This window comes from Anneissia japonica, unplaced genomic scaffold (genome assembly GCF_011630105.1).
Source record: "Anneissia japonica isolate Jap-2015-1 unplaced genomic scaffold, ASM1163010v1 scaffold6997_len847652_cov182, whole genome shotgun sequence".
Taxonomy (NCBI): Eukaryota; Metazoa; Echinodermata; class Crinoidea; order Comatulida; family Comatulidae; genus Anneissia; species Anneissia japonica.
Window position 1 is genome coordinate 423306 of NW_022730884.1, and position 15093 is coordinate 438398.

Consider the following 15093-nt stretch of genomic DNA (forward strand, 5'->3'; position numbering starts at 1 on the left):
GTCTAGAATAGCCTTGGACTAGGATAGGGGGTCATGGCCTAGCCTATTTTAGTGCATGGTATGCGATGCAAATCCAAAATTGTTGTATTATTTGTGTATTTTCTACTTTTTGCGTAAACACATTTTTGGTTTTAAAAAAAAAAAAAATTTCCTACTGACATTCCCATTTTTTTTATTTTCCCAAAACGTGGCCAACACAAAATTTTTTTTGGCCAAAATTAAAAAATAATAAATGTTAATAACACACAGAAGTATCTCCATTGAACAAAAAAAATATAATACATTTTAACCATCACTGTTCTGTATACTGTAGTCAGGTATTGGTATTATTAGGCATCTATAGGGCACAAATACAAAGTCTATGCAAGACCAACAACCGAAAGGTCCACTGAAATCTCAGATAAGATAGTATAATACATATACCGACACGCCATCGTGTCGGGATTCAGTATTTCGACATTAATTATGTCATCATGCAAGACTAATGTTGGCCAATTCTTTTCCAATGCCATTTGCATCTTCAAGAACTTAACATTTTTGTATAAGGAGGAATTTGACATTGTTGATGGAACTGCATATAAATCTATTTCTTCGGTACTCTATCTTGTATATTTCTCGTAGCTGTTAATAAACTGTGAAGGTTTTGCAGAGATGCGCCATGAATGCTGCTTACGGCTGATAGCGGCGCTTTACAAATTTCACCTAATATTATTCTTTGCATACACTTCGTTATGATCGCTCAATCAACCACGACAGCTATTGGATTTATCTGTAAAATACTTTGAAACATAAATATGTAGATGTAATATTTGATAAGTAAATCGTGTAGTTAATGAAAAATGATATTTAACCTTGATGTAGAAAGCTGCACCTTCTAGCCTCAGACAAGAATTTTTTAAAACTAATTGTTTATCAAACCTGTCGCTCGCTACTATAATGATGATTTCAATAAAAAATAAAATGTTATTTTTGGATAGTTAGCGCTCCCACCGCCAAAAAAATATTGGTATTTCAGAAAAAGATAAAATGTTTAATTCATTTTTATTACCATATGCCAACTACTGATTCTTATAATGCTTAGCCCACTCACTTTATGGGCTTCATAAATCCTCTAGTGGGAGTATAAATTGTTGTGTTTTCTCAAAAAGAAATCTGAGAATTGAAGATTGTTGATATAAAACATGTGGAGTGTGGTTGAATAGTTTTAGGTGGATAAGATCCTTTCAACAGGATCCTGGGTTCAAATGCTGTGCCTATAGGAATAAAATGAAATAAAAATAAATAATATGAATACGTTTAGTGTTAGGCCTAGCACAATCACGTGTGTTGGTCTGTCTATTTAATTGTTTTTTAAAGTCTATGAAGTTCAGATAATTTTCAAGGATAAAAACACAAAAAAAGGCCTGTTGAAAACACCAGCTTCTTTCTATTGTAGTCCGTCAAAAATGTGTTAAGAAATCTTACCCATTACATTCACTCATCCATATACCATGTTTATTCGAATAAATGCTCAACTTCGAATAAACGCTCCCCTTGAGTAAACCCCTCTCATTCAGATAGACGCCCTAGGTGTTAATTTTTTTCTCAAATAAACGCCCCTAAATAACTGTAAAATCTAATGGAAGCAACATAATTTTGACAGTAATTATGTCTTGCAGTTCAACATTTACAGTGAAATTAAGGGGCGCTTATTGGAGTATAATACTTATCCATTTTACACCAATAAAATAAACGCCTCCCTCAAAAAAACGCCTCCCGCGAATAACGTGCCCCATCAAACTGCAATGTAATTTCATAGGTCATAAGATGCATGAAAATTGTTGAAATAATCTGCATAAATGACCCAGGTTTTAATGAAAGAGCACTGTACATTACATCCATAGTACAGTACATGATAATTAATTTTACTATAAGAGTGTCATTTCGGGCCATCTAGAGGTACTTCCCTCAAATTTTCACACCTCTGCAGCCGCAAGCATGGTGGGGCTGAGGTGGGTGTTGACTCAAGACTTTTTCCCCACCATTCAAAACTGATCTGTGCCCTTGTCCATCCATTCATCAATTTCATCCATCATTCATCAAATCATAAATCCATCCATCCATTCTTCAATCCATCCATCCTTCAATCCATCCATCCGTCTCTCCATCCATCCATCCATCCATTTCATCCATCTATCAAATCATAAATTCAGCCATCCACCCATAAACCCAAACCCATTTCATCTCTCCGTCCATCCGTGCGTCCCTCTGTCCGTTTATTTATTATTTCTCTTAATGTTTTCCAGTTGTGACTATACTTAAATCCACATATTAAACCGCATCACTCCATAAACATGACCTTTTAAATGTACTATATATGAAATATCCTCTTAGTCTAAGTCCAAAAAGACAACATGAACCTTGGAATGGACATAAACTATGTTAGAGCATGTTATCAATCTAGTAAATCACACATATCCATCCATCTGTTAATCCATTCATTCTTCAATCCATCCATCTTTTCATCTGTAGTAAATTCTTGAATTCATTTATCCATCCTTTTATCTATCGATCTGACTATCCATCAACAGTGGCTTAACGCCTATGGTTAGGGGGCATATGGTCCTTCATCTAGCACCCTGACCCAAAAGGGCTAAATTTCTTGAAACTGAGCATAATGTGTTCCTGACATCGACTATAGGACATACTGTATATCATATTATATTGGTGGATTAAGGTGGGGATGAAATTTTTTTTTAATGGAGATAAAAAGAAACTTTAATTCATTGAGTGCCATTTCTGGCCATCTAAAAGTGCCATAATGATAAATGTTCTGCCCTCAGCCCCAAATGGTAGGTCTGAGGTGGTATAGATCCTCCATGTGTGAAAGCTTCTCCATGTCCCCTTCTATTTCAAATTCTTTGATCCACCACTGATGTCATAATTTTTCGTTGTTAAAAACATTTAGAATTCAATCCACATCATTCCATTATTGCTCACACAAATGTTATGGTAAACTTGACCTTTTAAATGTAGATAAATATTCTATTAGTCTAAATCGAAAAAGCCAACATGAAACTTGGCATGTTATACTTAAACTATGTTGGAGGATAATAATTTAACTGACAATCTCTACTTCAGCTCTTTTATCGTAATATACCGTATATTCTTGCGTAAAGGCGTACACCCATCAGATGACTCTCTAATTTTGAGAAAATTTTTGGACAATTTTTGTATGTCTGGCTTATAAGATGACCACTGTTTTACCGTCAGAATTCCTAATTTTTAAAATTGTTTATGGTCTTGATACTGCATCAGCTGGCTAAAAACAGTCAAATGCAGTGCTAATCTTCCAAATAATCTTCCAAAAAAATATTTCCCCGCATTTAAAAATTGTGTTCATTCATACTAAACGCCGTAGCTTCATTTGAATAGTAAATTTGCGTTTTGTATGTGTTGCACGTATAAGACAACCCCCTAGTTTTCGATCGTAATTTTCTATTTTAAGCCTCATCTCATATGTGAGAATGTACTATAAATTCTGATCAACACATCAATCTATAATTTAAAATATCCTTGTATTCACTCAACCATTCACTTGTCAATCAACCAATCTACCATCAATCCCATTAACACATCCAAAGGTGAGTATAGTTGTACCATCTTTACAAATACACAGTAGTTTAAGCAAATTTAGAACAAAAACAAAGTCAAACTCACACCCACACAGCACGGAAACAAGAAGCATGAAATCAAATGATTGAGAAAAATGCATAAAAAGTATTATTGGTAGGCATTCCTGATGATGACATAATTAATGTCGAAATATTGAATCCCGACAAGATGGCGTGCATTTCGATACTTGAAGTATGTATTATACTATCTAATCCAAGTAATGAAATTCACACCATCATGCTGGGATTCAACATTTTGACTCATTATTGGGTCCCAATTAAAATGTTGAAATAATCTTAGCACGATGGCTTGTATTTCATTACTTAAAGTATGTATTTTGTATTTGAAACGACCAGTGGCCCGTCTGGTTTTTGGAAACTAATATTAGGTTGTTGCTGTTGCTATACCAGTCTTGTATGAATTTGCCATTATAATGGGATGTTATTGTCCTTTTTGCAATTCCATACATACAATAACATCCAATCAGAATTAAGAATTAATTTAAGACTGGTGTAATAATAGCCATTGCCATAATAATAGTATATCGTTTGTATAACATGAACCGTTGATACTGGTAAGACGACATTATGAGATTACATGCACATCAAATCATTATGTAAATTTGAAACTATTGTAAACAGACAATGTATTCATTGCCTCACTAATTATCCCTTAGGAATTATTGAGGCTTTACTGCTGTTTATACCAGATTCTTTCAACAATCTCTGTCCATTAGTATGTGCAATAAAATGTTGGATCAATTTAATGAATGATATTGATTTAAGAAAAGCAATTGACATGCTTAAGAGACTATTTGCCTTTTAGCAAGTACAGAAAGAAAATCCATACAAATCTCACTCAGTCTTAAGAACCGTGAAGTTCAGTAATCGAATGACATCAGTATTGAAGAATATTATTATATCATAATAATTTAGTGTTGTTATTAACTTGTACTGTAATGCTATGGAATATGTGATTATGTACACTCAGGAATATTTGGAGAATATATCTCCTAAAAAATTCAAAATTATGACATTTCATTACTAATTAAAATGATAAAATATATTATATTCAACTTACAGTGAGCCACATTGGAATTAGATCACGACAGTAGCGTAGGAGTCTTCAAATGTAGGTGGGAGCTGTTTGGATTGGGGGGGGGGCTCAATGATTAAGTGAAGGTGCGCTAGGTTGCAAAATAAGGTGATTCCGTGATTTTTAACTACTTGAGCGTGATTTGATTTGCTTCGGCCATTTTCATTAGCCATACAAATAAACATGAAGAATAGTACACTTAATTAGATAATTATACAATGTAGTAATGTAGTGTAATATAGTTAGATTTATGTAGCACTTTATACCGAAACGGTCTAAAAGCGCTCGCATGGTGTGGACAGCTCTTACAGTTAAACTTGCTTCTCCCCTAAGTTTCTCCTCGTCTTTGAACTACCAGATAAACTGGTGCCAGCTACTCTTGTCTGTCCATAACAGGGGCTGAATGGACCTACAACAATGTAGTTCCTATATATGGTCATGATGACATATTTAAGCATGTCACATGTTATGCCAGTTAAAATTTTATAATTTGGACAGAGCTTAAGCGATTTTATGGAAACCAGGCTTTATATATAGTGTAAGATTGCCATTTTTAGTGCACAAATGTCAGTCTGCCATTGATTTTCAATCATGTGATGTATTCCATAAAAGTTTTATGTTTTTTAATAACAATTGTTTTTTCCAGTCTTGTGACCTTTATTAATATTATACTAGCCATTTGATTTACTGATTGTGCTGGTAGTTTTTCCCATTTTTTTAAACATATTTCTGGAATATTTAGATTCTAATTTTTTATAATGTTTTTCTATTAGCATATTTATTGTTTTATTTGAGCACAATATTTGATTAGGATTGTAAATTTTCTTTATCAGTATGTTTTTTATTTTGAATGGAGGTATTTTCTTGGTTTTATACTAGTGCAAATTTATTACTCTGTGTAATATCTTGAACAATTACTATACTCTTAAACAATTCAGTTTTTAATTTATAGATTTATTAATACTAGAGGCAATTAATAATACACACCAATTAAAAAGCATTTTTATTTGATTTAGTGCAAAATTATTATTCTGTTTTTTTCAAATGTAACTACTGCCTATGGTAAAATCTAGAACAAAAAAAAAAATCAATTTATAATTTACAGACTTATTAATACTAGAGGCAGTTCTGTTATCTGAATACCAATAGTCAATCGATGGGCATATGCAGAGATTACAGGAATGATATTTATAACTTAAATTTTTCAGTCAGTTTGTCTGCAGTGAGAATGATTGTTCATGCAGTTCAAAATTCAAAATGAATATCATAAAATATAGGTTGATTCCCTTTAATGCCATCTTGAAAAATGTAACTGACTGTTATTCCAGGGGGATAATATGCATGTACTGTAGTTAACATAAATCCAAAGGTATTCCACAGGTAAAGTAATCCAAGTAAAATCATATTTAAAGAATAATGATGGTCTTGACATACAGTGAACTGAACACAAACTAAGAACTGGTGAAAACATATTGTGATTAATTGTTCTCTCATTGAGTGCTACAGTGCAGAACGAAAGAAAGACAAGCCAAATGTGTGGTACTTAACCACCTGAGCTAAATAATATGCAGATGACCTAAAAACTAAACTAGAGTAGTCACCCCATAGAGTGCATATCTTAGCCCTGTGTCTGAATACACTACCAACAATACGCAGAATACACTACCAACAATATGCAGGCTGTGTATTACGGCATACATTCAAGGAAACAATGGAATCGACCATCATATTCAGATACATTATTTTCTTGCTTGCTGCAGCATACCCTCAAGAAAATAATGAAATGAAATCGCCTGTCATTATGTCATTTTCTGGTACGTTGTTTTCTTGAGTGGTGCCTGAATATGAGGGGCAATTCCATTATTTTCTTTTATGCTCGTGGGTAAAAAATTAAATTTCTGTGACCTTGGCCCTTGACCTTTATTGAAAATTGAATGGTGTCTTTCTTCAATTATATGTACCATTCAACTAAATTTTATGATGATCCATTCATCATAAAATTTATTTTGTCCTGCTATTACAGACAGAAAGACAGAGAGTAAATACATAACCTTTTTGGCGGCGGTAATTGTAGTATTAAACAGTACTGAGGATAAAAAGTATTGTTTATGCATTCTAATAATGAATGAAAAAGTAATGACTTGCTTGAATGTAAATTATAATTTTTTTAGCTGAACTCTGACTATATGTTTTGTTCGAAAATCAGATTTTTGTTTTCTTTTCTAACTTCACAGAAAGTCACCTTTTCTAAAGTTTTTGATATGACGAATTCCATATGCAATGGTCACTCAAATGCAATATGCTATACTGGAGATGCCAAACTGACCAATGGGATTGTAGAACATGTGGCGATGACAGGAGAGAATGTCAACGTGACCGATGCAGAAACAGACACACGTTTCAACATCGATCGTACATCTGGATTCCGCACCAAGTCCATCCTCTGTTTGCCAATTAGGGACAATAATACAAAAATTATCGGTAAGACTTTTTATACATTGTTTATAGAGGTATATAGCTGTTATGGTTGAGGTTAAGATGCTCACCTTCCAAACCAGAATTTTTTCCAAATAATTTTTTCTTCACGCCAAGACTTTTAAGAGCATCAAATTCTGTAAGTGATGAAGCATTTGCCATTATATGAAAATGGAGTTTTAAAATAGGTAAAGTTCTTTCACATTTAAGTTCCTCAGCCTCCTTTTTAAACAACCATCCTGAGTTCATTCTTTCACAGTGAAGTTTTTCAGTCACTCCATTATTAACCTAGCTACCAAAGTACCAGTCCCTTTTTTCACTACATTTCTGAGTCTCTGCATTCACAACCAATTCTTTGAGTGCCTTCTGTCACAACCAAGTTGTTGAGTTCCCATCTATCACAACAAAGTTGTTCACTGCCTTCTTCCACAACCAACTAGAATGAGTCCCTTTCACAACCAAATTTCTGAGTTCCTTCTTTGATAACCAAGTCTCTGGAGTCCTTTCTTTTACAGCCATGTCTTTGATTCCATCCACTACAAAGTCATCGCATCTGTTGTTTCATTTAGACTCTTGCTTGTACTGTACTTTTCAACCATTACTTTATAAACCTGTTTTTATTTTGCCCAACTTTATTTATGTAATTAATTTGATTAAGTTGATTTAACATCCTTATAGACAAAAAAAAAACCCTCAACAATTAAATTGCTCATTTAAAAAATCAACTTCCACTGAGAAATAAGCAAGCAGCACAAGTGTTCCGGAAATTGAGACGGCTTCCAGCACTTCCTCAAGAAAGTAAAAATCTCTCTTAAACTAACCCATTTCTCGCAAATTAATTATTACATGCTTTTACTAATTGTATTATCAATTGTCTTCTTGGAAGTCAGCTGGTGATGGGTATCACCCTGAGCAGCAAAAAAAAGTTAGGATGTGTTAAGAAAACTCATTAAACCCCTAACCCTAACCCTAACCCTATCAGATATTTTGGAAATGACTTCTTCAATCCACTGGAATTGGGAACCCTGCACAGACAAAATCATTTCCATTTTTACTGACTACAGTTTACTGCAGGAATAATAAGAGTGTAAACTGATTTACCAGCTAATTTTAATAGTCCAAGATGAAAAAAATAATGAATGAATAAATGTTAAATATGTTAATTTGCTTGAATTTGTTTTTTTCATTCTAAATAAAAAATGTAAAAAGCAGTATTACATTTGCAAAAATTAAGCAATTCAATTGAATTTAATAAATCATTGTACTTACAGTAATGCAGACAACAAAACCCTGTCAGACTATAAAATTTTATGACAAAAACATGTGGCATACCTAAATATTGTCATGACGACATCTTGTCATCACCATATAGATAGAGGCACATCATGACTATGGTCATACAACAGTTTTTTGTCACAGAAAATTTGATAATCTTGACGAAGCTGAAGATAGTTAAGGTACTTAAAATTTTCTGTCGTCATGTATTTTTTCCATTTCATAAGCACACACTGTATCTCGGATTGATTGCATGTTAAAGTAATTATTTGGAACTACTTAGCGAATAATTACATTTTTCTTTGCCACCTGATGGCTTCTAGAGGTAATTAATTAACTTAATTATTGATTTAGTGATTTAATAAGAGGTTGATGATCTCTAAATTAAATTTATGAGCTGAGCAGGTTAAAGATTTCTTTTTGGTTATTATGCAGTAGCTTGAGTTTTTCGTACAAGATACAAGATATGCAAGTCACTCAAACTCATTTGCCAGTATTTAGTGAAGCAAACATTTGGTGGCCTTGAAAATAAGAAAATTATTAAATCATGTTTTTTTTTTTTAGTAATAAATATTTTCCTGGTTATTTTTACAGAAATTGTTCCATTAAAGCAAATAGAAATACATGTATTCTGAGTAACTTGAGACCAAATTCAACTTCCCTTAATAAATACTAACAGAGTTACAGCGTTTTCCTGATTTTTGCAAAATTTTACCAAAACCAATGTTTCTAAAGTAAAATTAAATATATTTGTATGGATAAAGTATAAAAAAATTTTGTGATAATACTAATGTCACTTTAACTCATTTGCCAGTATTAAGTGAATTCCAACATTCGATGGCCTTGAAAATGAGAAAATTATTAAAATCATGTTTTTTGCCCAGAAAACAAGATTTTTTGACCTAATAAATATTTTCCTGGTTATTTTTGGAGAAAATGTTCCATTAAAGCAAATAGAAATGCATGTAATCTGAGTAATTTGAGAACAAATTAAACACAATCTGATAAATATTAACAAATTTACAGATTTCTCCTGATTTTGTGAGAATGTTACCAAAACCGGCTTCTTTGAAGCTAAATCAATTATTTTTTTATACACAGACTCAGAACTCTTAGAATTTAAAAAAAATATTTTTTGTGATTTATTATTGTCACTTTAGTTATCATTTGCAACCTTTGAATAAGTGGAAACAATTGGTGGCTTGGAAAAATAGAAAATTATAAAAAACATGTTTTTTTGGGCAAAAAACATGTTTTTTTGGTAATCATTTTTTCCCTGGTAAATTCTGGGAAAAATGTTTTATTACAGCGAATAGAAACATGATCCTTCCTAACATTTTGGCACCAAAATGAACTCTCTATCACCAATAGTAACTAAAATACAGAGGGTTTGTATTTTTTCCCAAAAATGAATACTTTTGCATAAAAAACAGCCATTTTGGAACTGGGGACCCAATTTTACGATTGCTACATGGCCAAATCGGATGACCAAAGGTATCAGGAGCATGAAAAAATATGTCTATATAAATCGCAGAGTATGTACACGTAAACCATATCTAGCTGCTAGACTATTAAACTAATCGCTCATCTAGGTAAGTTTTCTGTGGCTGTTTACACTCGACTAATTATGCTAAAACTATAAACCAGCTTCTTGGTAGTTTACCATAAAAAGTGTGATTGCAGCTTACAGTAAGATTTCTTTCAAGCTTAGATCCCTGTCCCTCTTCAGCAAACTATACCTAAAGTAGTGATGGTAATGATAATCCATGGCAATACCGTTGGTATTTACTATAACTCAGTTGACTAGACTGGCGGCAGTCACTGTGTGTGCTCTGAACCGTGGAGATATGTTGTTTGTTCCCCAGTTCAATTCCATTCTCTGCTCTCCTTGACATGTTTTAGCCAAAATGGGCTGAAATACGAGTAAAAGCACACCATTTTTTGGATGAGACATTCTAAACCTGGTTTCCTGTTTTTGGTGCTGTACTGCGTAGCAGCTCTGACGCAATCAGTAAGGCTCCCCGATTCGACCGACCAATCAGCATCGCTGACAATTTGTGGGTTTTACTGTACTTGACATCGAATTAATCCAGTTCAATAGTGGGAATGCTGAAGGCATGAATGATAATGAAGTGAAAGTAGTGGTAATAATAATAATAATATTTATAATTATAACATAAAATATTATTAACTTGAAACTGTTAGGACAACTTTGAACATACATGCCTCATGAGTCCTTAATATACCTTTTTCTTGGATTCAAAATATTTGATAATAAATTAGAGTCAAAAGATTATGTGGCGGTGACAAGGGGAAACAGTCGGATGTCGGATGTTTGGAGTTATTATAATATCTTGTAAAAAGATGCATTCTAAGCTTTATGATAGTGGAAAAATCAATCTTATCCGATAAGTATATTACAAAGTTATGATTATTTTGATATCAAAATTTGGGGTCCTGTTTGCAAAATGTGCAAGCAAGAAAAATGATAAACATCGTCTTTGTTTAAACCAGATGCGCTTCTGGCCTAGCCAACTCCCGGTTTGGGGTAACTTACTTTACTCCTTAGCATTGGGGACTTATTCCAAATCTGCTGATATTTGGCAAATTTGTTGTTTATAATATTTCCAATACTTTTGCCAAGTCTTGTGAAGATGCGATATCAATAAAGTATGTAGTAGTAGTAGTAGCATGCCTGTGAAATCTGATCAAAATTTCAACACACAGAAAGAAGATTTTGTTTTCATGGTAAACTAAATAGTTCGAATTAATTTGTTCAAAATACACATTCAATAATTATTTTAAGCCATACTTAGTACTATATTTAATTTTAAATTATTATTAAACCGAAAATTGTATGAAAATGAAGGCGGAAGCGTTTGCGCTCGCACAGAGCATACACAATGAGTAATAAAATGACGAAATAATCAAATCAAAATGAAAAGCCTGGTTTTAATTAATGAAAATAAAAGTTATAACAATGGATTGACCAACCATAGTCGTGCTTATAAAATGGTACTAAACACAACATGACTGGCTTTAAAACATGATTCTGTTGAAAACTTGATTTGTGAAAATATTGAACTCTCCCATTGTTTTGGCCTATATTTCAAAACGGCCAAAGCGACTTCCGACTGTTTCCCCTTGTCACCACCACATATATTAGAACGGTACTGTATGTAAGCCTTGGAAAATATTTTTTCGTTTTAATTTTTAATATATAGCAGTTCAAATACTGAATTTAATTTTTGAAGCTCTCTGAACTCACATGACGGAGTGCCTGTCTCTCTTTCCTTGCCATTTGGGCCAGACAAGTCTATGGGGGATTTGCCATTCCTCCAGCACAGCAGTATGTTTTATACCTTCCTAGCATATGCCGGTACCCATTTATAATCCTGGGTTGAGAGAGACAAATGTAGATAAAGTGACGTGCCTAAGAACACAAGCGACTTGCTCAGCGGGGTTTCGAACCCCCGACTGCAAGGTTGAGAGTCTTGAGTCATAACTGATGCGCCAACCGCATCAACTGCTTTTATTTTAAATATTTATTACACGACACAGACAATCAGAATATATGATAATAAATCACTATAATGTCTCTGATGGGAAAAAATAATGTTATTTACTTTTTCCAATTAATTTGAAATTTATGCAGAGATTCATTGCAAGTATAATTTGAAAATGTCATCATGATTTATTGTAATTGTGTTTTCATTCAGATATGTACTGTAAGAATTGGTTTATTGTAGCAAAGTTGTGATTTATATGCTTAATATCCTAAAAGACCAGTACTTGGATGATTCATGCACAAAAAAATATGGTCCATATATAAATAAAAGTATATAATATAATTCCAATGTCAGAATATTATTTTTGTCAGGTTTCCATCCATCATAGTAATAGTTCTGCCATTAAAACTGACATTTTTGTGGTTTATTTGAAGTTGCTTCTGGGAAACATAAAATTTGTAGTAATATTACCAATTAAGCAGAATATGATTTTTTTTGTATATTGCTAATTTTCCCAAATCATAAATTTGATTTTGAAAATATATTGTTATCATTAGACCTACACATTATTGAATTAAATTATTTTTGTTTTGACAAAAAAAGAAAAAAAAATTCATATTATGATATTGTAGATACTGTATGATGGGAATGAAATAGTTACAGTAGTACTCATATGGGAAAAATATAGTGGTCAATATACAAATATGAAAAAGGTAATGGCAATGACAGTCCTCAATCTAAAATATACATTTTTTTTAATAGAAAAAAAAAACACTGATTAATATAAACAAAATTAGAAAAGGGTATCTATCAAAACACTTCATTATGTAATGCCACTAAATTTAATTCAGATGAAATCTGCTCTCAAAACAATAGGGAGTTTTCGCAAGCTGAATTTTGTAAAGAACTTTTAAATATCATTCCGTCGAATTTGGATTAACCAACTGTATCAAATATTTGAAGCACTATTATATACATTCACAATCTTTCAAAGATTTAGTTTAATAAATTTGCTTCTTGTACTTAATTCCACATACAATTTTTATTTTCATTTTATTTTGTTTTGTATGAAATTTTAGTGTTTGTTATCTGTACCCCATGGAAGAACAATATCCCCACATTCCATGGGTAACCAGAAAAAAGAAAAATTTATAACCAAGCTTACTAAAGCAAGAACAAATACGGATACATCATCGGTTTTTTGACAACTCTTCCCATATAGTAGTAGCATATCTATTACAACGTAGTCAGTTCATGCCTTTTGCATGAATCAAGGATCATGTTCAGCTCGTAAAGCATATTGTCAATAATACTTTAGACATGAATGACGATAACAAGAACGACGTATTCGTTTTCATAAGGTTGCAAAATCTGATGTTGTTGCAGTTCAAGTATTTAATAGATAGTAAGAGTTGCATATAGATCATCTCTTGGTATGTGCATGTGCACCGCTAGTCCAGAGCCTTTTAAGCGAATCATATCTTAGTATAAGCAAATATCGTGTGAAAATATCCCTCTCCCATAGTGACGGTAACATCTCTGATTACTTTATCAATAAAAGGAATGTCAATGCCTATTATTTTGCTTGTTTCCAAGCAATTTAATTTTTTTATTTGGATATGCTTCTAAAGAGTTAGAACAAGTTTAAACTAGTTATTTCAACGCTAGGAAAGCTTAACTACTGTCTACGAATATGGGTCGCTATAGAATGTTGAAAACAGCGGCAATTAGTGAATAAATCACTAATCATGTAGAATTGATGTTTGACCTATTTCGGTTTGTAGTTATATGTGGAAATGATCATGCTAGTGCTATAATGTGCTCCAAAAACCACTTTAGGATGCAATAATTGTGTTAAATGGTAGCTGAATGTTCTCAGTAAGTGTTTCTCATTGTTTGATTGGATAGTTTGATGTACTTTTAACACAGCTTCATATGAGATAAAAAAAAAAAAAAAACCCTTTTTTTATTTTATGCTATTGTTAGATTATATTAATGGTACTACTTAAAAAAAAATTAGTAATAATTTTATTTAATCTTTGAAAAGCTTGCATAATGTATAAGTCTATGGTAAAACTATGGCGTTGTTCTTAACTTCAAACAGTGACTTACAGTATACTAGAACTGTATAAAGCTGTTTAAATACACTTTATAGCACCTTGATTTTAGCTGTATTGGTATCATGATACAAACATTTTTTTTTGGTGGGGTGTGGGGGGGAGGATGTTTCATTTGATCTTTGCCTGATATCTATGCTAATGGAACTGTATTGCTGGAAAGGGAGTTGGATGCTTTCTGTAGTCATTAGAAAAATCCAGGTATAACAGGAAATACACCATAGGTCCCTGATATTATAGGCAAACATACTTTGCCAAGCACGCACATGATTTTTTTTTTAAGGTAACAAGATTTAATATATTATCATTCTAAATGAAGGCTCTGGAATATTCAATCTGTCTTTAGGAGTTTTTCAAAGACTTGCAATCACTTGTAATGAAGATCTATAATGGTTGCTGAGAATAAGATTGAGCAGCCAGAAGACAGTATGAAACAAACTTCAAAAAAGGCGATGCGACCGACATTCAATATTTTAAATTTCATGTGTTCATCTTCAGGAATAAAAAAAAAAATTCTTGAAGATGAACATACTATCTTATCAGTGAACCCCATGGTTTTTAGTCAACTAATCAAAAATTAATAATAATTATGGGTGCATCTTGTATGTAAAAAGCAGAAACTCTATGTACAATATTCAATTTAATTTAATGAGGAACTACAAATAGATTTAATATTGTCAATAGTATTAAGGTAATATTATTGAGATATATTTGTATGTTCATGATGAAATTCTTCCCCTTAGAAGAACGGTCACTGGTGGGTTGGATGATTGATTGCTAATTGCCTGCATGCTGCCTAAACGGCCTTCACAATATGAGTAAACAAGACCTTGGTAGTAGGAGAAAATCGACACAGTTCAGCCAGTACTGCTCCAATCATGGTCAAATTTCAGAAAGTATACACAATTTCTGAATCTAATGTTATTATTTAAAACATAAAATGTTTTAAACCAAAATCCGACCACTTC

At 32.5% G+C, this 15093-nt stretch overlaps 1 protein-coding gene across 1 annotated transcript in view; it reads left to right on the forward strand.

The window, feature by feature from the left end:
- Positions 1-15093, forward strand: part of LOC117115184 (dual 3',5'-cyclic-AMP and -GMP phosphodiesterase 11A-like) — a 91843-nt gene that overhangs the window by 34518 nt on the left and 42232 nt on the right. The window contains exon 6 of the mRNA XM_033258892.1: positions 6984-7230. Within this exon, the coding sequence (XP_033114783.1) occupies positions 6984-7230 (247 nt within the window). The remainder of the gene's footprint in view (positions 1-6983; positions 7231-15093) is intronic.